At 45.2% G+C, this 27,810-nt stretch overlaps 4 protein-coding genes across 14 annotated transcripts in view; all 4 read right to left on the bottom strand.

The window, feature by feature from the left end:
* Window positions 1-17,275, bottom strand: part of LOC117775736 (ras-related protein Rab-9A-like) — a 40,517-nt gene extending 23,242 nt beyond the window's left edge. The window contains exon 1 of the mRNA XM_034609150.1: window positions 17,172-17,275. The gene's annotated coding sequence lies outside the window, so the exon portion shown is untranslated. The remainder of the gene's footprint in view (window positions 1-17,171) is intronic.
* LOC117775769 (thymosin beta-12) lies at window positions 8,287-10,679 on the bottom strand. The gene is made up of 3 exons (XM_034609190.1): window positions 10,525-10,679; window positions 9,345-9,457; window positions 8,287-9,213 (listed from the first exon to the last, which is right to left on the bottom strand). The coding sequence occupies exons 2-3, from the start codon at window positions 9,442-9,444 to the stop codon at window positions 9,179-9,181; spliced, it is 135 nt and encodes a 44-aa protein (XP_034465081.1). The 5' UTR covers window positions 9,445-9,457; window positions 10,525-10,679; the 3' UTR covers window positions 8,287-9,178.
* Window positions 12,131-20,386, bottom strand: LOC117775664 (ribose-phosphate pyrophosphokinase 2). Of its 2 annotated transcripts, XM_034609006.1 has the most exons (7): window positions 19,979-20,386; window positions 17,172-17,355; window positions 15,886-15,984; window positions 15,037-15,161; window positions 14,696-14,869; window positions 14,246-14,405; window positions 12,131-13,299 (listed from the first exon to the last, which is right to left on the bottom strand). In XM_034609006.1, the coding sequence occupies exons 1-7, from the start codon at window positions 20,098-20,100 to the stop codon at window positions 13,207-13,209; spliced, it is 957 nt and encodes a 318-aa protein (XP_034464897.1). In that variant the 5' UTR covers window positions 20,101-20,386; the 3' UTR covers window positions 12,131-13,206. The 2 variants fall into 2 exon arrangements, with proteins under 2 accessions (XP_034464897.1, XP_034464905.1); XM_034609014.1 differs by lacking the exon at window positions 19,979-20,386 and having other exon boundaries at window positions 15,886-16,010; window positions 17,172-17,309.
* Window positions 20,387-22,850: 2,464 nt separating this feature from the next.
* Window positions 22,851-27,810, bottom strand: part of LOC117775518 (histone deacetylase 4-like) — a 62,526-nt gene continuing 57,566 nt past the window's right edge. For 6 of the 10 annotated variants that reach the window (XM_034608817.1, XM_034608799.1, XM_034608835.1 and 3 more), the window contains 4 exons: window positions 27,556-27,689; window positions 26,934-27,018; window positions 26,492-26,636; window positions 22,851-26,077 (listed from right to left, as the gene is read on the bottom strand). In XM_034608817.1, coding sequence (XP_034464708.1) covers window positions 26,035-26,077; window positions 26,492-26,636; window positions 26,934-27,018; window positions 27,556-27,689 — 407 coding nt within the window. In that variant the 3' untranslated portion in view covers window positions 22,851-26,034. The remainder of the gene's footprint in view (window positions 26,078-26,491; window positions 26,637-26,933; window positions 27,019-27,555; window positions 27,690-27,810) is intronic. The other 4 variants (XM_034608774.1, XM_034608791.1, XM_034608808.1 and 1 more) reach the window with 2 other exon arrangements.

Below are 27,810 nucleotides of genomic sequence, written 5' to 3'. Positions count from 1 at the left end.
GTGGTAAAAGTAACTCATCTGTGGGGTTATGGCTGAAGTATGGGGTTTTGTTTTTGGTTCCAAAGTGCCAAAGACGTGGTTTACAACTAATTGTGGACAATATCTCCTTGAAACATGTCTTGACACAACACATCTGACGTGTTTTAGTGCAGACGAAGTTCATTAAGTTGTGGTTACGAAAAAAACCCCGTGTCTCTTGCTGCCAAGTCATCGTAAAAAAGGAATTTGTCTCAATCCCGTCACACTGAGACGACCCGGACGACAACAAAAGCGTGCTGAGGCTCTGCGATGAGGCCGTTACGGCACACAGATTACACATGAGCACCGACACTATTGTTGTTGTTGTGCCCGTCTTGGCGTTGCGCCTGTGCTGGGGGGTTTAGGGGGCAAAATGGGGCACAAGGAACAATAAATGCGTGGGTGGCGTTTGGAGCTGGGCCCACGGTGCCAGTTGCCAGAATCTGCAGACAAAGAGGGCGAGTTGGCGCTCATCTGGGCAGGAGGCCAGTCGGACTTGGGGAGTGGGCCGGCAGAGGTGGGAGGGGGGGCTGGGGGACGAGGGAATGTAGGCACACGTCTGACCAGAGCCTTTATGCGAGGAGGGGGCCTCAACGGACAAAAAGACACAGGGACCGGCTGTTTCTCGCTGCAAAGACGGAGGGGCACTCAGGCATCTGGGATTCTATTCACCCGGCAACGGCTCCAAATCTTTGAAGCGAGGGTTTCAGGGCGTTGCAGCACTGCGCAGGAAGTGCTGTCCACTGATTTACAGCACCGGCACATTGGCGTTAGCATGTGTGCGCCAGTGTCACCTCTTTGTGGTTTTTCTCGTTGGATCGCCTGCTGCTCGCAAACCTCCATAATTCATTAACCTCAGAACAACACGGCTTCACCTTTGAGCCGCACACACAGGGAACTTGGCAGAAAGGAAAACAGCCGAGCCAACGACTCGCACCCAAAAAACAGGAAGAGCAATCACCTCCTCGACTTCCGTGTGCAGCGACGGAAGCAGACCTGCTCCAGCGGGGTCTCGCTGTGCAGGACAGAGCGTCCAGAGCTGGTTTCAACTCTTACTTCATCAGAAAGAGGACTTGTACCTTTGATTTGCAGCTCTATTGCAAATATGAGGACATAACTCTGCTAATCTGTTGGCTTAGTTACACAGTTTTAATCTCCCGAGATAATTGACCTCAATAAACCCCCCCACCCCAACTGTACTTTCACAACACAGATTATAACGCACGCTGCCAGTAAAGCGGGTCTCGTTATCTTTATTGATTGGGTGTTGACCCAGATTGCTTACACACTATCAGTGAGTCACAGTCTGGGAATATTTTTTTTTCTCCCGCTTTACAAGGACAAACAAATACTGTGGCCTGTGATAGTTAAGTGACTTATTTAGTGACACAACAGGTCAATAAATAACCGACCCGGACGTGCACTGTATGAAACACTGACAGCAGGATGCACAATTTGCATACAAAGTGGGGAGAGGGCTGCAGAGTTTCCACATTACGAGCTCACTTCCTCCCCAGTGCAGGAGGTGTCGATGCTCTCTGGATGAACCCATTAGGTGAGATGAGTTTGTTGTTTACAGCCGAGACAGACGCCGCATTGCCGAGCCGCTCAGACTCCAGCGGTGTGAGTGTTGTACACCGTGGTTCCCTTAATGTGCTGATAAATCTCAGGGCGTCATAACGCTACGTCTTTATATCACATAAACAACTTTTAGATCTTTTTTTCCCCCCCGCAGCCTATTCTCCATCATTTTGACCCATTATTGCACGTTTGAATTGCACAATGTGAATTAAACCTGCGTGTAAACTTCTTCCTTCTCATCAGTTCTCGAAATGATAATAATAACAACAATCCTCTGCCTGCCTGTCGTCGCCTGACATTTCCAACTGGAGGCAAAAACTGTTCAAAACAATCTACTTCTGAAACTCTGCCACCAACAGCTCACTGACTCCTGACACAAAGTGAGAGGAAGTAAGAGTGCAGCCAGACTTCCCTGTTTTTTTGGACAGAGCAAGAGGTGCACAAAAGGCCGTCTTTATTAAAACAAACACACACACACACACAGCACTGGAAAGGCATGCTGGGATATCCAGGGGGCAGGAAGAGCCGAGCAGATCTTGGCAGTGATCGGGGGATTATTTCTCCACGTGGGGTAAAAAAAAAAACCCCTGAGGATCCTGAAGATGAGAAAAGAAGAAATTGATCCGAGTCTCAAACTCTGGCAGCGTCAAACTGGTGGAATTCCACATCCCACAAATCCAGATTTAGTTCAAGTTTGGCCGCTGAGACATGAGAAATCGACTCCAAAACAATTGTGCAAACTACTGCACTGAAAATGAATCAAAAAGTCAATCGATCCCTGTTGGGAAATTAGATTTTCCTCAGGTCAAAGGTCAGGAGGAGGTTTCTTCACACCGACACTCTCACTGAAGATTCATCCTGATGCCAACACTGTGATTTCTTCACAAAAAACCTGCAACTTCCTGATAAAACCCTCGAGTCGAGGTTTTGATGTGTCAGCAACATCTTCATTCAGTGAGTTCCTGCTCGGCGCTCTCACTGAATCCATTCACTTCCTTTAGACCAAACAACAGGTGGGGAGGAATTCCTGGGATTCCTGGTGAAATGAGGTTTTGTGTGGAGCGTGGCCTTGACTGAGCTGGAAGGTCGACAGCAGAGGCTGCAGCCGAGTTTTAAGTAAAGCTTCGAACTAAGTGAGTGAACATTGGATGACTGATTTAACCACTGATAATGAGGAAAAGAAGCTGTGACTGAGCTTATTATATCTTTATAATAATGTTAATTTGGATTTGCCTCTGCCAAACAGTGCAGTTTCAGTCTATATATATAAAACCTTTGACCTTTGACCACCTAAATCTAATCAGTTCATCCGTGAGTCTAAATGAACATTCGTGCCAAATTTGAAAGGATTCTCTTGAGGAGTTCTTGAGATGTTTTGTTCACAATAACGGGGACGGACGGACCAGAGAACATAAAGCCTCTGTCCACTGGCGCAGAGGCGAATAAAAACAAACAAAAGCCTTCACCAACAATCAAACTGCAGATGTAGCCGAGGGAAAATGACATCATTATCTTTATCACCCCCCCCCCCCCCCCCAGCGTCCTGCTCTAAGATCCAAGAGCCTCAGAGACTAAACGTCCAGATAACGATGGGGAACTTCATGGAAAGTGTGCGACAGAGTCTGCGTAGGTTTGTGTCTGTGGGAACATTCACAGCAGGTAAACATGCCTCATTTCATTCCATCCCTGAATCCAAATATCTGTAACCATGACGACCCTCTGTAGATACAGGGCTTTGTATTAAAGCAGTTTTTCTGGCATCAGCCTGAAGAAAAAAACACCATTTATGTCAATAAAAGCAACATTTTGTTCTTTGCTCCTTTGTTCCTGCTGCCGCGGCACGGAGCTGACCTTGGCTCAGCGTGACTCACTGCCGTGCCCGTGAGCGTTATCGCCACTGGCCTGACCTCGCCAACGGGAAATAAAAACAATAAACACCGTCCTGTCAAGCAAACATGAGACATGAGGTTAAGTGGACTACGGGGGTGTTGTTGGCTCGACCCCCCATGAGCTGGCGAGCGTGTGAGGCCTCCATTGAAACACGTGTGATACTGTAGATTCCCATTAAACACACATGAATCGGTAATGACCCCGAGTGCAGCAAAGACGCCGCTGAGGTGTTGCACAATAAAGCGTTTGATTCTCTGCAAGTTCCAGGTCATATAGTGCATTTGATGGAGCTTTATAGACGGAGGAGTGGGGGGGGGGGGTCTCGAATCTGAGATCATGACACAGCAGAAAACAACTTTTTATTACGTGCTTCACTCTCGTCTGGGTTTGCAGTTATAAAAACCGACAGAGTTGGGAAATGCACCAGACTGATAACGCTATCAGAGCAACTCCACCCTGATAGAAACTGATTAATGATTGCACCGCCACCAAGACGCACCAGATTTTTGTTTTGTGAGCGGCCACGTGATGCAAATGACTTCATCAGGCGCGTTCAGTCGCCCCCACGTCAGCTCGAGCGAGGACTGTGTGAAAAAGCACGGGCGCCGTTCCAAAACTGAATCAGCGCCTGTGGTGCAACACAAACAGTGGCGGGTCGAGGGAGGTGTCCTTGGGCCTGAGCTGGAGTAGAGGGAGCACGATGATAAATGACTGTACACACACAGGCTGGATTTTTATCTGTCCATGAATCCCTTGGTTGCAAACACACAACTCGAATGAGTCTCTTTGTCCCTTAAACCAGAACCATGGCTCTACACAGACACTGCACACTGATATGCATGGAAGTGATTTATAGGCTTTTACACGGGTCAAACTAACACACATTCTCTGTCTGAGGTTGAGTTTGAAAGGTAATAAAGAGGGAAAACTATATCTAACTCCTCCCAGGCCCAATCAAGCTGCAGAAATCACTCCTTTCATCACCAAGATCCATGACTGATCACACTTCCTCTCTATTGCACAACAAGAGCTGGTGGGGGGTGTCATGTCAAAGTGACCCTGCGCTCTGCACTGTTGCATGCTGGTCCCTTGCCGATCAACAAAAAACAAAATAAGAAGTTTGTTGTCAACAAGGGGGCAGCACTGAAGCAGCTTTCTCCAGGGGCAGTCTGGGTAATTAATGCTAATAATTAACATTAAAGCAGCAGCCTATTAAAAAATAAGGATAAATCTGAACAAACACTTCAAAATAACTTGAAGGAGTAAAATACTAATAAAATGGACAGAAATGTGCAAAATAAAAATTTGTGTCCAAAGCTGAGTCTTTAATTTTACAAGACATGAAAACAAGAGGTTTGCTTTTGAGCGATCCTGCTGTTGAGTCGAACATCTCTTTGTCTGAATGAATCGGAGGCCTGTTAGTTCCCCTGATTTCTATTGACAGAAATGGTCTCTGTGGCGTTTTGTAGAAGAGAAACCAGAAGTGCCAGCGACATCATCTTCTGCAGCGAGAGGCCCAGATGTGTGCCCAGCAGCGAGGGCGTGAGGGGGGGGGGCGTCTAGTCTGCGGCGGCCGCGGCCTCTGCGCTCGGGGGGGAAATGTCAGAGCTGTCACTACGCATAAGCCCTCTGGAGAGCAGTGGCTGAGAGCTTCTCCGTGTTCACACTCCACGGATGCATCAAGGTGACTCATGCACGCACGAGTCTCCATCTGCTCACGTGATCCTGGGGGCCCCCCCCACACCGGACTCCCTCTCACTCCTTTGTCCACTGTCCTCGGAGGGTTTACTTTCCAGGAGCACCTCATCACGACACAATGAGTCGATGTGGGGTCTTGTGCGGCTGCATCGATGTCGTGCAACGCTGCCTTGATCAGGGGCCTCACCTGGGGGCCAGACTAATATAATAATCCAGCTAAAGCTCCAGACAGGCCGCTCTGCTGTGTCTGCGGCTGGAGACCCCTCAGTGTGTCCTGCAGGGCCACGCCCGCACTCTTAACAAGCAGCTGGGCTTTTATGCATCAGTCTCGTGCTGTAATTTGCAGCCGTGCAGCTGTTAAACACACTTTCACCAATCCACAGGATCCAATGCAATTATCGTTAATGCATCAAGAGCCGGCGCTGACATTAAAGTGGAGAACAGAGCGCGTGCTCTTTCAGCCAAGTGTTATATCATGTGCGTCTTTGTTCAGAAAAGAGCTATTGAAAAAATAGAAGTTCCTGTTTTCCTGCTAACTCCGGACGCAGAGCAGCACTTATCTGTAAACACTCTGCACACAGAGGGAGGACGTGACTGCTGAGACTCTTAAAATAAACATTTCACTGTATGAGAGCAACTCCAGGATCAATTCAAACGGTTGAATCCAGTACTTTGCTTAAACATGTTTAAAAACACATTTCTAATAGTGAAATCTCTTAGATAAAGCAGTTTGGATTTTGAATATTGCTTTAATGCTTTAGGTTTTCATAATATATTTCCTTTATGTGGCACAATACAGCTGTAGATTCAAAGTAATCCTTTTAAAAACACACGGGATTATCTACAAATATATATTATATATGTACCATTACGTAACGGCAGCGACTTGTGCATTTCTATTATAAGCATCAGGTTCAAATCTCCCTGAAATCCTCCTTTAATAAGTTTGGGGATCGCAGGCAGCTTCATGTTCGTCCATACGACCATATGGCGTTGATGGCTGGATTAAATTACGCTCTGAGGTCACATCCTATGACACACACACACACACACACACACAATATGGCCCTTGACCTTCAAAACATGGCTGCTCATACCTCAGATGCTTTTCACGGCCATATGTCGATTAAAAAAAACTTTAAGACAGAGAGGGAACAAGTGGTGCATATCTACAGGCTGCAGCGAACTTGTGTTCTCACAGCTGAGGAACAATAATAATGCAGAGAGACACCGTTTGGTTTGGACAGGAAATCGCAGCAATGACATATACGTGCGTTTCCTGTTTAGCCCTCTCCTTTGTGTTTGCACCTCTGCAGCTGTGGTCGCCGAAGACACATTAAATGCTAAAAATCAAGCCGCACCAGTTTTCACACACTCAGATATCAGGGCCCAAAATACGGCTGATTAGTTTCATGCTTTATTCCCTGAGATATCAAGGAAAATGTCACAAAAACTCAAAAGTGATGTGAAATTCCTGGACAGGGATGAAAACTTGACCAGTCAATCAACCATCAAACGAAATCATCAAATTGACTGATTCCCACAGCGTCGCTATAACCAGTCTCCTCTCGTCCTTTGATACAAAAGGCACAAAGATCCGCGAGCCCCGAGTGCAACCACAAACTAATGAACCCTCAGCGATGGCACGTGCGCCCGGCAGCCATTAAATCAATCAGGCCACTAAAGACACAAGGTGGAGGAGGACAGATGGTCGCTTACATCTAAACACATCATAATCTCCAGAGTATTCAAAACACGCCGACAGGAAGGCGAGCCGCTCAGGAACCGTCTCCACAACGAGCATCCAGCAGCCCAACCCCGCATGCAGGAAGTGACTCAGCAGCAGCTGTTGCCATGGGTTACCGGGCAGGACGGTGCTGACACATCTCGTGTTCTCCCCCCCCCCCCCCCACCCCCAGCTGCTCCACCTCAAACCCTCCCCATTGCTTTCTCTGGGAGGCTCTGCAGCAGGAGAACGAGGCGCTGGCGGCGTTGGGAGGTGTTAATCCCATATGAGCGAGAGAGAGAGAGAGAGAGGAGCTGCGAGGTTCTGGCCTAAGTCCCCCATCTAACCTCCACGTCCACCCCCCTCCTCCTCCTCCCCCCCCCCAATGCAGATTAATGCCTTATTAAGAGCAACTGATTTAAGACCAATCCACTTACACCAACGTCTCAGATTTGCAGAGCGGCGAGGCCTGAGATCAGTGAGGAGAAAGAGCGGCGTCCTGTAACGATGATGCCTCCACGTCGATAGATGCATTTCAGTGAATGCAGCATCAAGGGAAACTTCTTTAGTGGCTCAGAAATGTCGACTCACGCCCCCCCCACACACGCGGTCTCGCCCCCTAGCCTGCGGCTTAAGCATCCAAAATGGATCATGGCTGCATCCATTGCTGAGTCAGCCTGCGAGGGATTCCCTCTGAAGCCCAGTCCAGCTGCACGAGAGCGAGTACGGTTACATGTCGATGCTCCGAGTGCATTTACAGGAAATGTCAGCGATGTCATGCTAATGACATTAAGGCTTTCAAGGTGGTGGCTAATTTAGGACCAAGGGCCGGGTAAATCTCCCCCGCTGAGGCTACGCCCTGTACTGGGTCACGACACGCTGTCCCATAAGCCACTGCTCACCGATGGTATCAAACCAGCGAGCAGATACACACCTTCTTCCCAGATCAAGAAGTACATATAGCATCCAGTGTCATATATAGTGTTACTTAGTTCCTAAAAAGGCTGCGTCTACTTCCTGGATTGCAGGACCATTCTGCTCTATTGTTTTATGCAATCATCACTGGTTTTTAAGTGAGCTCTGTGCCGACAGCGGTGTCACGACAGGTGGTCCAACAACTTTCATTTCTCTCTCCACACACACACACACACCACACACACACACACACCACACACACACACACACACACACACAGAGAGATTCATCTGCTGTGTAAATCCCTGCCGCAGAGACATTTAAGCCGTTCCGTCGTGCACAGCCTCATCCCTTAAGTAATGCTGAAGGTTTGTTTGGCAACACAGTGTGAAAAGTGGGTTAGAACCAAGACGAGCTGCGAGTGTGTAGGTGTGGATGAACGTCTGAGGAAGCACACGTATTTAGTAACAAACTTTTTATTACAACATTTCACGGTTTCTCCATTTTCTGGCAATGGTTTGTGGCAGAGTAACATGACGACTGGGACTTTTCAAAACTCCAGAGAAATTTTGATCTACGGCTCGAAGCAAATGCATGGAATCAGTCGCCGGTGGTTTTCTTGCAGAGGTTACGACAGATAAGTTATCCCGAATAACTCTGAGAAAAAAAAAGGGCCAAAGCATGTTACAATTCAACCGTATATAAGGTCCATTTGTGCATCTCCCAGATCTAGATGGAATCAGTTACACGTTTTTTTTTTTTTAAACCTTGTGTACATACAAAAAGAAACAAACACTGTGACAGAAAACAGCATCAATTTTGGGGGCATTTACATTTTGGCCAGCGTACAAATAAAGTTGTGCATTTTCCGAAAATTAGAAGACGAAAAACAACCAAAAGAAAAACTTTTTAAAAAGCTCGACACCTCAGCTTTGGTGCAAAAGCAGCCACACAGGAAGTTGGATGTTGGTGGTTTTCGGGGAGAGGATGACGAGTTTCCTGGGACGCAGACCGCGCCCCGTGCCGCCGGGGGTCTCTCTCGGTTCAGGTGGCATAGAAGAAGAGACATTGCACCTTTGGGCGCCGTCTACTGCCGCCCCTCTCCCCCTCCTCAGACAAATCTTCCTCAAGGCGGCGGAGGTGGTGCCCCCCCCCAAGGGGGCCGCTGACTGCCCTGGCAAAGGCATCATCCGTCCATGGGCGGCGGCGGGGGCGCAGCTCGGTTTGTCGTTTTCATAATTTCGGTTACAAAGTTATACAGCTAAAAAGGTGTGACTGAAAACAAGGCAATGCGGGAGGAGGTGGTGGAGGAAGGGGGGTGTACAGTGCATGACATGGAGGGAGGGGTCTTCACGACGTCGCAGCCGCCTTCTCCTGTTCGATGGCTGCGGGAAAAAAAGAGAAGAGAGATGTAAATATACACATGTAGCACAGAACCGGTTGAGACAAGATGTGATGCAATGTGTAGCCCCCGCCTCCCTCCCTCCTCCCACACACACACACACAAAGCTCTTACTTTCTTTGGAGGGCAGGGGATTCTTCTCCTGTGTCTCCGTCTTCTTCAGCTTGGTCTTGTCGAAGGATGTCACCTCAGTGATGATGGGCTTGTCACTCATGGTTGCAGATAGTCTGAGGATCAGATAAGAGGGTAATGAGTTAATAACTATGATAATAAACATCAATAATAAGAGTATTCATGTGCAAACTACAGGTGCAAATCCTCTGGGGGGGAATGACTCCATAAACATGAGGGTATCTAGTGCGCAATATACTTTAAAGTATTCTAAATCTTATTAAAATGGTATTTTAAATAAATCTGCCTGACTCTAAATGAATCGAAGGGCGTTGCCTACATCCCCAAAAAAACCATCTGTTCACTTTCTCTACGTGCGCAACCGCGGACTCCTTCTCTTCGCCCCTCATGTGCGCCCGCCTCCTTTTGTTCGCCTGCGGCTCTGCCCAGCGTGATGTGGCTGCCATCACAGCCCGTTATCCAGTGCGCAGCCCGGGGATGCTGCGCACTGGGGACACGCTGCTCCAGACAATGGAGCCAGTGCACGGCGTTCAAATCCTACATTTACATAACAATGGGGAGTTCCAATGCTGCGCAGAGCATGGTGGAATAAAAGGGGAGCCGTGCGTAAATGCGCAGTTTTCTATTAAAATCTATCAGAAGGATAAAGATGATCTCACGTGGAGGTAGAAAGGTTTGATTTATGCGCGTGCACTTTCCTCGTGGAACACCCGCATTTCACTTGTCACGTACTTCTCCCCCTGGGGACGCAATCTGCAGGAACCACCGCCCAGATTGGCACCAGCTCCATCACCATGGTCGACTCCGCGTTTTCAAAATAAAACCCTTTAGAATAATAAAGACAACCCGGGAACGCCTCGAGGCATCGTTTCTATTTGTGATAATAACGGGACCAGACGCGTGCAGCTCCGGTAACAAAGGGAACAGGCGGATACGCACGAGTCTGTGCGTAAAAAGGACAAAAGACGCACCGCGCACTCCTGCTCTGCGGCCACACGAAACCACAAAAACAAGCTGCCTCCGCTGGATTATTCGCATTATGTCATGTTTGGTGTTTCTGGCACAACATCATCCATCCAACGCGCGCGGATCAGGTCTCTGCTCTCGTCCCCTCGCTGTGGATGAAGAAGGAGAAGAAAGGAGGAGTGAAACGTGGACTCACCTTGGTGCTGTCGCGAGGATGAAGGTCTCTGGTCAGTGCGGTGCAGCAGTAGTGGCGCGTCTTTGCGCAGGCATCAGTTATACTCAGAGATATGCTAATGACGCTGACATCACCGGCTCCTCGCCCGCGGGTCCCCCTAGTGGAGGGACGCGACACCTGCAGCCTTCGTCCTCTTGCTTAAAAACCAGCAGAGCTTCTCATGATCTTCAGCTCCCGGAGGGAAATAATGGAAACATGTGGATTCATGGCGCTTCACTGTGAGCCACGTGCTGCTGAATGGATCACTGCACGTCTTATTTTATCACTGTTACACGTCAGCAAGTGACGTCACCCCCCACACATCTGCTCACCGTTAACACATCTGTCCTGAAATAAAAAAATTAAGCATTGATTTTACTGTGGTTGGTGAGAAAATCACCCAAACTGAACAAAATGTGTCCACTCGGATTTCTCCCCTGTCTGTGGGTGCAGTTTCATGAAGGACCGGCGCCCCCTGGTGTTCATTTAAGGATATGAATGCTAAGACTTTTCTCTTCATCATTACTTGTGACAAAAGTTAAAGAAATCAGAGAAATGTCTCTTCGGAAAAATGCTTCAACTCACAGGACATGAAAACAAGGGGCTACAAGATGTAAACGATTTCCAAGTAGTCAAAATCGTTTTTTGGTTTCCATCAATGTAAATCGTGAAGTAATTTAACGAAACACTCCAACATCTCCACACATGAATAACTCACTTAATGGAATATTCCCGGCGCTTTGCACCACATGTAATATCAAACCACTACATCAGGGGCCTGATGATGCCAGAGTGATGTCATCAGATACAGCGTGGACGACGTTATCAGAATGCATCATGGGAAATGTAGGACACAGCATTATGGAGCTATTAGGGACAACAAGTCAGGATATATCACTTTGTACTGCAGCAGTATGAACATTTTATAAAGGCAAATCCATGGACAGGTCACCAGTCCATCACGGGGACAGAGACAAACAACCTTTCACTCTCAATTCAGTGTCTCCACGTAACCTTAGTCCAACGTGCATATGTTTGGACTGTGGGAGAAGCCAGAACCACCAAGAGAAAACTCCACATAGACATACACAGCCACCGACCGTGTGTTTTCACAAGAAATACCCACTGACTGGAATTTACCCAGAGCTTTCAACCACATCTCCAAGTCAGGGGCTGAGAAAGTGATGTCATAGTAAGAGTCAGCGATACAGCATGGACAATGATGCATGATGGGAAAGGTGGGGTGCATCATTTTCAGAGCTGCTTCAGACAAACAGTCAGGACGTCACCATGTCCTGCTTCAATTTGACAAACTAAAGTTAAATTGCTGCAATTTGAACACACACACAGAGAAGCAGGACAATAAGGGTTCACAACAATAATTGAAACATACTGGAATTATCCCAGAGCTTTCAAACACATCTCCTATGTTGTTTTATTGTATTTTAAGCCCTTAACTCAAAATCAACTTGATATGCTAAAAGCAGAGGGTTGTCATCACATATCTTGGTGTGTAAAAATGTAGGATCAGGACATCTCACGTTGCAATACTTCGATTCAAGACAAGCAGGACACCTTCTCTTTAAGCCATTGTCAAAGCTTTATTGTCAAAGAAAAGTGTTACATATAAAAAAAAAAAAATTAAATCATGCTTTTTCACCAACTGTGACACCTGCCTTGTTACAGCCATGACAATCACACTTCTTTCTAATGACAATTCAAGATTGAAATCTCAGAACACTATAATAAACCAAGCTTTGGGCTCAATTACACATCATGACCTTTTGGAAGAAGGGCAAAGCACCCAACACACCTCGCATTAAATCAATAACAAACCTGTCGGGGGGGATTGGAAAGCTGCTGTTAAGGTTTACGTATATATTTTTTTAGCACAATTGGAGGTATTAGAGGAGGAGGATGTCGTACAGATGTGTCACCACTGGGTGACAGCAGCTTGTCGGGAGAAGACGCGACAGCATTCGATACGGCTCACTAAGAAAAAGAGGAAGTGGGTAAATCAAGTGTTCAGTCGTCTAATTTGACTCTTTTCTCCGCCTGTGGTCACATCAACATTATTTAATTTGTGGTGCGGCCGAATATCAACTATTATTACAGTTTCAAGTCCATTGAGCTGTAGCTAGTTCAGGGTTAGACTATAACCTTATTATCTCAATACTTGTAGCAGCTGCAAACACCCGAGGGAGAAGATGCACGTCGTCACATTTTTTCACTAGTTTTATTACTCGTGGCCAAAAAGATTTGCCGCAGTGGAATGCTTCTTTTAAAGTGAGGTTTCAAATTATACACTATGTTACACAATGGACCCTTTGGTTAAAGTGAAGGCCAGACTCTGCTGCTCCAAGGTTGGCGAGACTGGAAATGAGGAAAAAAAGGAAACGGAGAAAAAGAGCAACTCATAAATACAAACTTCAGAGAAAGAAGTGATATTTCGCTCGGCCTCCTGGGTGAAATGTCAACGACAATGTGTGGGCGTGACCTTTAAACAGTCACATGAGGCTGGCCAGAAAACCACCAGGCCTTTTCTTATTTCTCTCTGAGCCTTTCCGGAGGATATGTGGCCAACAGTGCCGGCTGAGTGGCCAAATGGGAGGGGTGGAGGGGAGACGGGTGGCGGGCCGGCAGCCGTCCCCCCCCTCTCGGTCTTTACAAGGGTACGTGGCTGAAGAGGTAGGACACGGACTCGCCGTTGTGGGTTCTTCTGATTGCCTCTGCCAGGATCATGGAGATGTCGATGACCTAAGGGAAACAATAAATCTGTCATTTGGGAAAATAACCACAACTTTGATGCATTTAGTCCCTCAAGGTCGCTTAAGAGAGGAAACGAGAATAAAAATAAAACAAACCAAGGACAGAAATACACATGAGAGCTGGAGAGAAAGAAACTAGCGGTCAGGTCTGTTAAAGGAGTTTTTATGGAGTTCCAGGGATGGGGAACTGCAGATATCTGCCTGGAGAGTTCCATAGGGTGGGTGGGTCACCGTAGGAGTACAGGGGCGGAGGAGGTCAGACAGGTACTGGGGGGGGCCAGGGCATGAAGGGATTTATAAGTGAGGAGGATTTTGTTAAGGAGTTTGTAAATGGCACTTTAAACTTTCTACATATTTTCATTTCTGTCCATTATTGCATGTCTGTCCCGGAAAACAAACCCCTTCTGTTAGGTGACTTTGGGCGACATAAATACAACTGTAAACACCTGCAAGGGTATTACACAATAATTAGTAGTATAAATCACATTTATATAGGGCTTTTAACAATGCTCAAAGACACTTTGCAAAGATTAAAAATTAAAAGCAAATAACTAGAAATATAAAATGCACATTAAATCGCAAATTAAAAGCAGTTCTAAAGAGTTGCATTAACACATTTATGATGCTGACTATATCGCTTTAGAAATGAATAGTTTAACCACTTGTTATCGCGACTAAGTTATAATATTGTTAACTTGCATATACACAGTACATTTCAGACAAGAGTAGTTATGGGAGAGAAACTACAACAAAACTACATTTCACTGTAATACATCAAATATCTATATACATCAAGTTCTGTCAGCTGAAACTTTTACGTAGTTATTGAAATGTTTAAAACGAGAGTGAAAACTAAATCTCCAAGTCCTCTTCCCACGTAGAGGAACTGATATGAAGCTTTAACAGCTCGAGATAAGTGACTGTGTGACGTGTACCTGTATTTTCGGGCATGCCTTCATCTTCTCTTCCTGCGGGATGGTGTTGGTCACCACCACCGCCTCGAACGGGGCGTTGTTAATGCGAGAGATTGCCGGACCAGAGAAAATGCCGTGTGTGAGGATGGCGTAGACCTTAACTGCTCCGGCGTCAATTAGCCTAGAAGTTGAGGGAAGAAAGATACATAAACACTTAAGATGTATTCGAATACCAGCAGAGTTGTTCACCGAGCTTTCTGTGAAGTTTGGATGAGCTGGTCCTTTAAGGTGTGTTAACTTGTGCTGCGATATAACAATTGATAAAAGCACCTTATCGGCTAAATGTCAATAAGCTAGAGCCACGAGATCCTTGTGCAAAAGTCTGCAAGTGGTTTCTAATCCTCAACAGCAAGACTGTAAATGAACTGAAAGGTTCTACAACGCTCATCACAGGGTTTAAATGGAACCAACTTCTCGGCAGCGTGGCAGATGGTGCCGCAGGTGTCGGCCATGTCGTCCACGAGGATGGCCACGCGGTCCTTGACGTCGCCCACCAGCACCATGCGGTCCACCTCGTTGGCCTTCTTCCTCTCTTTGTGGATGAGAGCGAAGTCCACGTTCAGACGGTCGGCGATGGACGTCACGCTGGAGAGAGAGAGAGGGAAGGAGACAGTGAGCGCCGGAGAGAGACACCACATTCAGATTACAATATATATGTAGATATAGACAGTAATCTACCCTGCAACAAGACTGAAGTGCTACAGAACCTATTAGTTCCTCGGTGCACGAGAAAAGCCGTCACTGAATCTCACCGTTTTGCTCCTCCGGCGTCTGGAGACACGATGATACAGTTTTTCCACTCAGGGATGTTTTCTCTGATCCACTGCAGAACAGCGGGCTCTGCGTACAGGTTGTCAACGGCGATGTCGAAGAAACCCTTTAAAAAAATAAACAGGTTTTAGAGAAAGAAAGCTCAGAAATCACAGACATGTGGCACAGATGAAGTTCGATTGAGTACATTTTTTATGTTTTACATCAAATTAAACTGCACAGATGCAAAGTAAAGAACAACTTAACATTAAATCCACATTTATAGTTTGTAATTAAAGTGTAAAATCATTTTATAACACCATCAACAGTTCCTGGTCCCAGTCTAAAGAAACTCATGACAGAATATTTCCCCTTAACTTCTGGATTTTACAAATTAAAACAAAGTATGATGTCGGGTGTAAGTTGTAACTTTGCATTATACCTAACTTTCTGTTTGCTGAATATTAAACCTGAGAGCAGAAATCGAGGGCCCACAAGCAGCCAGAAGACACAAACTGGACATTAGTGCAGCCACAGTGTATTTGCACAGACACAGGTGTGGGCAGGAGCAGAGGGCGAGCATAACAAAAATCCAACAGGAAATGAAGACATAATGCTCTTAAAATGAAACACAGCACTCTTAAATAAAGTAGGAGAGAAACTCTATGGGGGGGGATTTGTGAAGGAGTCGGGTTTAACAGAACAGAAAGCCGGGTAGTTTAATATATATTTAAATCATAATATTTTATCTGGTATATTTAACTACAGACTGACTTTCTAACCAAAACTCTTAACCCAATCACACACTTTTAGATCACACAGTGATGTGGGGAACCACTTTGCGTACTGACCTGGATCTGTGAGGCGTGGAGGTCCATGGTGATGATGTGGTCGGCTCCGGCCACAGACAACATGTTTGCCACCAGCTTGGCAGATATGGGTGCTCGACTCTGGGACAAGCATCAAGACAGAGTCGCTTGAGGTGAGTAAAGTAAAGAAAACGGTCACAAAGCAGCACGATGTTGTTGGACACACGGGAAAGTAGTTGATTTTATATGATGGAGGCGGTTTTCTTATCGCCAAGGACATTTGTGCAGGACTCGAGTCCACCTGTGCCCTTTCCCTTTTGGTGCGTCACTTAGAATCTGGACCTTCCTGCCGCCCTTGGGCTGTTTTTGTGAAAGAACTAGATGCCGTGTAGATGTAGACGCCAGGCACCGGGCTTCAAGGCTTGTTGACAAAACACACGTCTACCTGAGCTACTTTGTGTGAGTAATCAGAGAAATCGCTGAGTTTTGAGATCGAGGCTGACTCGCTGCTTTAACACATTATAAACTGAGGAGAAATTATTGAAACACAAGGTGCAGCTCAGTTAGAGCTCAATTCTTTTGCTTAAAAAAAATGGAAATACATGCCCAGTAAAAGAAGATGTTGGAAGTTCATCTTTTATTTTGAAAAGCAATGACAGGAGTTGGGCTGTTTCTCTCTGCAGCTCGTGATCTCCCACATCATTAAAAACCTTCCAGTGTGAAATGTGAGCTGGACTTTAATGTGCGTAGAACTTCTAAATTCACAGAGTTCTGCACATTTCACAAAGTGAAATCTTTAACTGAAGAACCGGCCTGTGAGCTCGGCCGAGGTAAACCACAGATCCTCACATGTTCCACCCTCATGTGAGTAAAGTGAGTCACTTCTTTGGAAAGCTCTGAATGAGCAGAGCTGCATGTGCAGACAGAGCAGAAAGGAGCTGAAACAGTTCACTAATAAAATACCTCTTCCTCTCTTGCAGTGAGCGAGTTGCAAACCGTAGCGCCGCTTGTCACGTGGACCCGATTTGCGGTTACATCAACAACTGAGGCAACACGAGATAATGACTTACGAGATTAGCGAGCAGCAGAAACCAGTATCTCAGGCTGCTGCTGGTATGTTGGATGTGTTCGTTTCAGATATGCAGAGGAGCTCAACTCTGCAGTAACACTCGTGTGAAGTTTCTCATTAATACGTGACTGCAAAATCACTTAACATGTCAACCTGTAACAACAGTCGGCGTTTGGTTAAAGGTGAAGCTGCAGTGACCGTTCCCTCAGAATTAGGGCTTGCAAAGAGCACAAGTAGATTTGAGAGTGTGTGTGCGCACCTTGTCCTTCTTGTCCTGCCGGGCGTAGGGGAAGCAGGGGATGACGGCGGTGACACGGGACGAGGAGGCGATCTTGCAGGCGTTGATCATGATCAGCAGCTCCATCAGGTTGTCGTTGATTTCGCCGCAGCCGCTCTGCACGATGTACACGTCCTCGCCTCTCACGCTCTCGCCGATCTCCACGCTGTTGGAGAAACAGAGAGAGGAGAGCATGAGATAACTGTTTGAAATGTTTATAATCTCACCCTCACCATTGAATGAATTTAAAATAAAAAGCCCCAATCCACATGAATAACAACATTTTTGCAGCCACAATAGATCTACGAGAGCTGCAACTATGACGGCACAACCTTGAATGTTAAACAGGTTTGGGCCGAGTCCCTCCGCTGCTCTGGGGATGTTTGGAAAGCTGCTCGAACACAGTGTGTGACAGTATCGACCTGCAGGAGACACAGTCACAGCCCAGGCAGCGTGTGTGTGAAACATTCCACTGTGGGACACAACCAGGTCCTCCCGGCCTCCGTCATGTGATCAGTGGACATGTACTTTTTTCAATTGTTCAGGGTGAGAGTCGGGGACGGCACAGACAGTCACATGGGCCGGAGTTGTTTTTAAAGAGAGGCCGACTCTTTACAAGCAGCAGCCGCTCACTCTTTATTAACTTGTATAGTCCAGGACCTAAGTCATAACCGAGGACGGCTATAAAAACAAGACACAGCTTCCAAAGACAACAACTTGGCCAATCAGGAGCCAGCCAGGGCTACAACTGAGATTTTCATTAAATCCATTCTCTCAGTTAATCTGCTTTATAGTTTGGTCATTTCAAATATTTCCAAAGTTCCAAGTTTAGAATGTCTTGTTTTCAAAACCTAAAAGGGGATTAGTTTACTATATACATATACATATGTATATATATATATAACATACAGATATTAAAAATGATAACGATAAACTGCAAAACCTCAAACTTGATAAACTGAACAAACGTCGATCCTCACTTTAATAGTCCATTGCTCTCTGTACCATATTTACAAATAGTATTTTGAGTATTTCCTTGCCTTTCACATTTCATTCATCTAAAACATGAGCACATCAAGATTTCAGTTTGACAGAGACAAGCAGGAGACATGAATTCTTCCGATTCTCTTCGTGGATTTAGGATGGGCAGAACCTGCCCTGCCAGAGGTGCTATAATGAAGCCTCAGTCATGGTGGCACAACACGGAACAAGGAGTGACCTAGAAGTTAGATAATTGCTTCAGACTGAGTAACTACCCAAACAAACAAAAGTTCTCCCTGCTCCTTTATTCCCAGGAATCCGCTCCGAGCCTGTGAGAAGAGCTGCTATCAGCGAACTGTTCTCACCTCCCCCCGATGGCGTGCGAGGATGAGAAAATAATTTTTGTTTTGCACTGCGTCACCCAAACAGCTGCTATCCCTGGTGAGAATGTGGATAATCAGAGTTTTCCCTGGATCTTCAGAGTTGTGGGTAGAAACAGTACCAGAGGAGAGGGGGGCGGGGGGGATTAAGGGGTCAGGGCCCCTGTCTAATCCAGGAAACGGCAGTGTTGTAGAGGAAACATAGGTATCGAGGTGGATGCAGAGGGCACTGACACAGTTTCCATCAGCGAATCAAAGACAGCACAGTGCACTCAGATGAGGAGGGAAGCCCAGCGATCGTACCCTCGACCACACGCCGGGATCGAACAGTGTAGTGATGGGTTCTGCAGACAGGTCATCCTGCAGGGGGGGGGGCTTTAAACCTGCAACCTTTAACGACTCTGCTCAAGGCCGACGTCAAAGTCATAAGAGTAGTCCCGTGCACACACTGATTTGACTAATGGTGAACTGGGCTGCAGAGGAAACGAAGACTAATTGAGTGCATGTGATTTGCAGCAGTGGACACTTCCCCTAAAAAACAGCTCATAAATCTTTATTACAACCTTCATGCAGATCATCACATTAGTTTGCACAGGGCAGTGGAAATTTAATACACATGCAATGGCTGAGCTTGTCCAGTGCAACCCTGCGAGCCACGTTATCGTCTGTGGTACGTGGAAGCCATGTTTAAGGACAGTTAGTTAGCATGCGCCCATTATCGGACAGGCTCAGCCCTGGTTTAAAGTGCTTCTCCCCCGCTTAAATTGGACAACAGGTGCATATACATCATCCATTAAACCCTGGTGCTAAATGGTTGTGTGAATTATACACTTATTTCTACGTGTTTCGTGGTTGGACACAGCTAGCTGGTAGCCATTTTGCTAAGTGACTGCGTTGTGGTGTTACGTCAAATTGTGTACACAACTTAAATGCTTCTAAATTAGCATCTTTAGCGCCGAGGCTAAACATTTAGAAACACACGTAGCTAAGAACTGTTCATTTAGAAAGTTTCTCTACGTAGTTTGGACCGTGATGAGTTAGCTTCGAAACTCGGCCTCCTCCATGTTCGCCCGTGACAAACACACGCAACTACGCGTTAGCTCGTGCTAGCTTGACACGCAGCGAACGTAATATAACGCTTCAACGTAAATTATAACAACGGCTAACTAAGATAACATTTCACGTCAATATGAACCAACAATGCTAGCTGACTTTAAAGCGCAGGTGGGGGGGGGCTAGCAAAGCTGCAGCTGCTAGCTAGCTAGCTTAGCCTCGAGCCCGCTGTGTTTACATGTGGCTAGCTAGGTCACGTGTGCTAAACTATTGTTAGCTCAGGAGCTAGCGTGTCCACATGGGAACGCAACATGTGCTCCGCAGAAGAACCAGCCCGCCTCGGGTCGGGTCGGGTCCGGTCGGGAAGGTACTCGCCATGTCTCCTGGTTGCTGAACTTCTTCGTGATGACTTTGCCCAGCTCCAGCCCCAGCCGATCGGCCACTTTCTGGGACAGGTCGTGGTGGGAGCTCCCGCTAAAAAGCACGATGTTAGGCATGTCCAAAAAAAACACCACACACCCGGTGGGGCTTCTTCTCGACACTGGGGGGGAAGACGGTAAAAGACGAGGGGGTAAAACGACACTGGAGGGCCGCGGAGGTGTGGGGGGTGAGGTTCGCTAGTGTTGCAGCCGGAGCATCGCACTGTGCAGCGGCGGAGACCGAGAGCAGAGAGGAAACCGGAGCCGTGTGTTTGTGGAGGAAAAGGGAAGTGACCTCCCCTCATTGGCCGGGACTGGAGCCTATTAGCACAACAACACGTTGTGTTCACACTCCAGTTGTGAGCATCTGACAGTAGTTCATCATGTGTTGGTTAAATAACCTGTTTGTTGGAAGTCAGGAGGGAAACACAGCAAAAGTAATCATACGTTAATAATTCATACTACAAAATAAAATACTATAGGAATGATCTAGTTGTTAGTTTAAAAAAAAAAAGCATGAAAATAGAGAAAAATGGGCAATAAAAGAGAAAACAGATGAAAAATAGATGAAATAAAATATAAGGGAATATGTAAGTTTAACAAAACAAGGGTCAGGACCAAAAATAATAGGGGTTTATCTGTTAAAGTGGTACATTTTTAAATTTTTGAATAAATAGGACAAGTTGAAAAGAAGAAATACAAAAGTGAGATAGGATTTTTATACAATTCTTCTTTTGTTGTTTTGTCTCTTGTTTCCATTTTTGTGACTAACCTCAGGCAGCCAATTAAATAATGCCTGTGTATACATGGTATCAGCAGACTAAGCACAGCTTCTCTGGTCTAAATATATCTATTTATTTTGTACTTATGGCTTTTTATCTTGTAGATATTGAATATGTTGACTGGAAATAATCAGAAAGACTATTTTCACCTTGTTTATAAAGTATTTTGATTATTTTCATTCTATATGTCCATGAAAAAATGGTCAACCTTTAAAAATGTAGGACTGTAAAACTTCATGCTTTTTTGGGTAAAATAATTATGATATAATATTTAAATGGGCCAGATACACTTGCATGTGATCAATACTCTTAATCACATTTTTTGAGTCATGTTTTAGTAAAAAGAAACCCAAGAAATACCCTGCTTCCATTTTCAAAAGACAATTTATTTTATCAGTCAAAAAAATATATATTTTCACATATAGATCAAACCTCAAATCAATGTCTTGCAGCCCTTTAGTCTTTACACTCGTCAGATAAAGCGCAGACAGAAAACCAAAAGGAGGAGGAGGTCACCTGACAGCTGCTGCCTTGGACTTTGCCTAAATCCGGCGTGAACACTTGTGATATTGGTTCTCTCAATTAGATTTTCCACTCGAGAGGAGTCAGCTGAGACTTCGTGCCTCTCGTACGTCTCCTCAAACCAAAGACCTTCCTTCTTCACTCTGGTGATGATGGTCATGTGCTGGGCAGATAATTTGGCCGTTCTTCAGATCCAGAGCAAATCGGAAACAGGAGGAATCACACTGGTACAGACTCTTGAAAAATATCCCCTGAAAAGACGAGGATGGTTTGTATCTTTTTGAAAACATCTCAGGAATCCCACTATCTATACGACCACACAACAAGCAGTATTGATTATTGACACCTCCATTGTGCAAACATGGATTTTGACTGAGGTGATAAAAGATGCCGCTGAAGGAAAAGCTTCCTCAGGTTTTCTGTCAGGCGATAATCCCACTTCGTCATCAGGGGGATAATCTGAAGCGTAACCATCTCGTCTGGAGTTAAGAGCAGATACTGGATTATTGTCTAGACCTTGTTATTGATGTGAAATTCCTGGAACAACAGAAAAAGTCAGAAACGTGATTTTATTAAACCGCTGAACATCTTTTATGTCCGTTAATTTCAAGCACAAATTAGAATCTCATCAGTCAACCCATGAGTCTAAAGTGAACATTAGTACCAAACTTGAAATGATTCTCACAAGGCGTTCGTAGGATGACGTGTTCATAAAGCCAACGTGACCTTGACCTTTCGCCGCTAAATTCTAATTTCCCTCAAGGTGTTCTTGAGATAGCGTCTTCTCAAGAGCGAGACTGAGGATGGATGACCAGAAACCACGATGCCTCCGGCCACCGGGTGTCGCCAGCGCGGAGGCATAAAAAAAGTCAACACAACCAGAGACGCTTGTATTTTTCAGAAATATATTTTATAGATGATGTCAGAGATGAAATGTCCAAAGCGTAGGTCCCAAAGAAAGATAACAATTTTCATCAATAGAGACGAACAACAAACAAAAAATAACTTTTCAATCCATTTACATGTAAACCAAGAATTGCTCTTGAGCCACAGTGGTTATATATATATATATACACAAACATATATATATATATATATATTGAACTGGCTGAGGTGGGTGTGACAATCAATCGACGATGCCCTTGTTTGTTTCTCCAAACCCTTTCCCAAACCTTTCAGATATCCGTCATTTCTGTGCCCGTTTAAAAAAATCTTTGAAAGAGGAACATTCTTTGGGAGAGTCTTGTTTTTTTTAAAGTTGTGAACGTGGCAGAGGTTTGTCAGAGAACGTTTCTCTTCAACACAGTCCATACATGTTGTTTAGTGCTTGTCAAAATCACTTGTTGGAAACAATATTCAATAAGAACAATATCAAATGTTTCCCAGTGGAGTCATTTGGACAAAAGTCTTTTGAAAGGTTTGAACACCAGAGAGGAAGAAAGCCGTCCCGCCTGGTGCCCTCTGGGGGCGGGGAGTCGCCGTGGGAGGTTTTCGTTTTTTAAGTCCTCCAGTGTTCTTCTTCTATTGTGCAAATACATTTTTTTATTACATAGACAAGCAGGCATGCTGACTCACAATCCATGCAAAGAGTTAAAGTTGGCGCGAGCAGACGGCAACGAAAGAAAAGAGTAGTAGTAAAAAAGTTTCTACAAAAAACCTCAGATTCGTCTTTAAATAAAACCGACAAAAAAAAATAACATGTTAAGCCAAATTGAACGAGTAACAAGTGGAATGTTTTGTTAGACATGAGAAAAAAAATCGACTTGATGTCAAATTGTACAAGTTTATAGGATGATATCAACTTAAATAAACATGGTAGTCGTCTTTAATCGGGTGTTGAACAAAGCAGGTGACGGATGGGGGTCGATTTGAATGTTCTAGCGTCGGATCTGTTCAGGCGGGAGAAGGGAAGAGGACGACACCAGAGCCCGACCGATTTATCAATTAGCCGATGATATAAAAACTTTACTTTATAGAATGAGCGAGGCTGAAAAGATGTGCATTTATGTTTACATTATACGTACTTAACTTTACCTTCTAAATTCATCTTCTATATATTTGGTTTGATTGATTTTCATTTGTTGTTATGTATAATAAAGTTACACTGTATTATCTCGTAATAATAACAATCTGAAATATTTATTGATCCCCAGGGGACATTGGGTTTCACTACATTTGCTCCAAACAAGAATATTAGTATATACAGAATAAATAGAGATATAGAGTTTAAATATGTAGAATGTAAACACAATTACATTTCTTTTCACTGAAGGTTTGATTACGATATGTTGACATTTTTATAGTGTATATTATATATTGGCTGGTATATATCGGTATCGGAATTTTAAAAAACTCCCTAATATCAGTATCGGCCGTAACAATCCGTATCGGTCAGGCTCTAGAAGACTCCGATTTCCATGCATGCTCAGAGTGGATATTTAAAATGATCGGCTCACGTTTTCCTTCCATTTCCTGCCTAAAAAACTCCACGTCCTTCGCATCCGCGTCCTCCTCTTCTCTTTTCCCACCGAGGAAAACTTGGCTAGCTACATAAAATGGCCTCTAAACCTCTTTTTTGGAAGTGTGATGTTGTCACAGTTGAAAGGTTAAGTGCAGGTTAAGTGCATCTCGCCCATGCACGAGAGGAAAATGGATCCATTAGGCAACAAAGTGATCACATGTTGTCGAAAAAGTCAATTTGAGGCGCCGCGTAAACACCAGTTCAGGGCAGCTTGGAAACAGTGCAGTTGATGACGAGTTAAATACGCTGCTTTTCTTTTTTGTTCATGGAGTAATATCACTGGTTTTTGCTCACAATATCATAGCTGTCATTAGTTAGAGTACATTTATAAATTTTCCATATACAAATCTCCTATAAACAGTACATGTTATAAATACACAGTCGATGAAAATGCAGAAGGAGCCGTCGAGAGAAAGAAAGAAAAGAGTCGCTCCTGGTTTCTGATAAATACGAGAGAAAGAAAGAAAGTTTCCGACGAGTGACGACAGCACTAAGTGTGTGAACGGCAGCCCTATAACTATCCAGAAAACGGATAAAAAACACAGAACGAAATCTATGGATGAAAAAAGTTAGAAAAATAATCTTGTACGATAAAAAAATAAAAAGTGGACACGCTTACCAAACACGTTATTTTTTTTTTTTTGATATTGTAAATTGACAACTTGATGTGGAAACAATACATGTAGATACAAACGGGCAATACTCCATTACCGCCCCTTAAAATATATTCAATTCAATATACATGACGAGTGTTTAGCTCGCACCGGTAACCAAGGTAGTTGCCAACCGGCAAAAGCATGGGAGGTCGGTCGGCACGTGTAAAAAAAGAAACGAGAAGCTCACTTGATCAGTGAAGGGTTACATTAGTAAACATCGAACTGGGTACCAGGAGCCATATCTGGAAGGACCAGTACGAGAAATGTTTGTCGACTCGCCAGCTAAGTGGAGTGAAAGAACTACTGTAGATGCAAACTCATGCTTTGGCTTTTCTTGCTTGGCTTTCTCTGTTTGGACAACATTCAAAAATCTTGCGGGAAAATGCCGGGTCTCTCTGCTCGAACGCATGCTCCGTGTTTTACAAAGCGCGGACTTCGGTTGAAAGGAAGCTACATAATAGGCTGAACCTTTTTTCGGCCGTTTTTCAAATTTCCTTGTTTGGAAGGTCTCCGCGTTTGCACCTTTTTTTCTACTGAAGCCGGCAACTACCTTTACAAAGCGTCGTCTTTTTGTCTCTTTTTTTTTGTTTTACAGAAAAATAGATCCATCCAAAAGTAAAGTAACTCTTCACGAGAGGCTGTGAGAGACGTCAACGTTTGTCTTCATCACGATCCAAGTAAACATGCTGAAAGATTGTTTGCTTTATTTCCGGCGCTCGAAGCCCTCACTCTATCTCCCTCCCTCCCTCCCTCCCTCGCTCCCTCCCTCCCTCCCTCGCACCGAAAACTTTAAGGCAATCTGTTTCTGAACAATCCTGAAATCCAGCGGACCCTCCCTCAAGGCACTCCTCTCCCTCGTCTCTTCTCAACGACAGGCTGGCCCAGCACGGTGACAGACTCACCGTCAAATCTTTGTAGAAGCCTACTCAAACGTCGGCCGACCAAAGTCCACAGTGAACGCATCTTGTAAAATATTATCTCAGTTGCCGCGATGCCCTTAGTTTGTCGGGTAAAATAGTCGAGTAAAAGAGAAAAGAGAATCCCCGAGCTGCGTTTGACAGCCCGGGACGTCTGCTGTCCCTGGTGTCCACGTGTGTGCGCGGTCAGAGGGCAGCGGCGTAAAGCACCGTATGTTCCTGTTATCACACCTTTCTATGGCGAGACCCGATCTACCCCCCGCTCCATACACACTCGCCTTGGTCACGTGGTTAGCCGCTGTGGGCGAACGTCGGGGTGTGAAGACTGACAGAAAAAAGTGTCTCTCAGCGAGTGCCGCCAAAGCGACGCTGTCATGTTTAATTTTTTCCCCTATTCAGTCCTCCGTCTCCTGATTGGCTCCCTTCTCTGAGGCTGAGCCCACCCCCTCCCCCTCGTTTTTTTGGCCGAGGGGCCGCCAATCAAGGTGACTGACGTGGTGAGTGGGGTTTAGGGGGACTAAATGAAGGGTTCAGTCGAGACTCTTCGCAGCTCAAAGAGGACGTTCTCCGCGGAGGTCAATGGTAACAGTGTGACACCCTTGTGTTTCCCGCCGTTACAGTGGTTCCTCCTCCTCCATCGGCTCCTCCTCCGGCCTGCTGGGAAAATAAACGCACACACAAACAGATGTTAGACCTCAGGCTTCAAACCACCGGTAAAATATCATCTTCCACTGCTGCTGATGACCTCCTGACCTCAGTGGACTTGGGACTCAAACCTGCCGCTGTTTATTTGTTGGGCCAGTGCAATCACTCCGCACAGTTGTCTCGTGTTCACCTTTCACACACTTTTTTAGGATGCGTTTAGGATTTTAATATTTTAATAACTCTAATGTACGACAGAATACTGGGACTATATGGAAGAGAAATAATTGTAAAAAATATTTTACTTCCAGGAGTTTCAACATTGTATTTTCATCTATTTAACTAATAAATTCAAATACCTGGAAATCAGATTCATCTCAGGTTACAAATAGAAGATTTGTGAAACTTTTTTGACTCTGGAGTCTTTACCTCTGATCCATGGTGTTGGTGTTGGCCACGGACAGCGAGGCCATGGCGCTGACGGCCTCGGCCTCCTCCGAGTCTCCTCGCTTGGCCTCCAGCAGGGAGAGCCCCAAGAGCGGCGAGTAGCGATGCACCGAGCGCCAGTACTTACCTGAGGAGGAGGAGGAGGAGGATGAAAAGACAAATAAACAATTGAAGGTTTTCCCCTGGTGTGTGTTAAATAATTTAGAGAGGATCCGCTCCCGATGTAAATATAAAGTATTTAAATATAGTATTTATGTATAAAGGACCCAATCAAGGGTAAAGAAAACAACAATTTGTACAATTTAGATGATTACACACTTATTTTGTATCTGTTTTGGATCCCTTTGACCTGAATCTTACACACTGGACCTTTAAAAACTCCTCTGTGTGAGTATCAGTGTCGTGTTGTTGTGCACAGACTCACTGTGCGTCTCTAAAACTTTCTCCAGAGAGAGCACAGCGTTGGGGTTGGGCCTCTGCTCGAGAACGGCCTTTGGCAGCGGGTCCAGCTGCACGGGACAAACACACACACGGAACATGTAAACACCAGCATGTACCAGGCTGCAGTTCCAATACTTTCCACAAGGGGTCGGCCTGGATATATTGCACCATGGGACATCAGCTCTTTACACTCTCAGACTTAATGAATGATTTTTGTCATTTTCTGATGCAATAATCTAAAATTTGAACATTTGAGCTGAAAAATGTATCAATTCCACTAATTCCACCACTACCTCAATATATTATAAGAATAAATCAGATAGCTGGAAGATGTAGGGGATGAAATTACAGCTTTGGCATAAGAACAATATCATATTTTATCTGTTTTTAAAAAATGCATTTTCATTCTAACTACATTTCCACCACAGCAGATTAATATGAGATTAAAATAAATGAAATAGCTCTTCATTAAAATGACTGCGGCTCCTCAGATCGGTCTAAAATAACAAAAGCAATAACGTGCTCTGCTTTGTCTCGTCCAAACACTTTGATTTATCATCGTTAATTAGGATTCAGATCTTGCGCGTTGGCAGAGACGACCTTACCTCCTGGCCGAGCAGGGCGGCCACGCAGGCCTCGGAGGCGTCACAGATGGCGGTGAGGTCGTGACCCCCCTCCAGAGCCAGGACCACGCGGCCTCCAGCGAGGGTCATCAGCTGCCTGGTCAGATAGCCAAAACCTGGAGAAAGGTTACAGACAAGACGTGGATATATGTAAATGGGGCCTGTGCTCGGAATTCAAATCACATCGTCTCCCCAAGAGAGTCACAACCTTCGTCAGTCCCTAACTTGTGTTTACTT

The sequence above is a fragment of the Hippoglossus hippoglossus genome, chromosome 2, assembly GCF_009819705.1.
Source record: "Hippoglossus hippoglossus isolate fHipHip1 chromosome 2, fHipHip1.pri, whole genome shotgun sequence".
In the NCBI taxonomy this organism is placed as follows: Eukaryota; Metazoa; Chordata; class Actinopteri; order Pleuronectiformes; family Pleuronectidae; genus Hippoglossus; species Hippoglossus hippoglossus.
The sequence above is the reverse complement of the archived record's forward strand: the minus strand, read 5'-3'. Positions and strand labels throughout refer to the sequence as shown.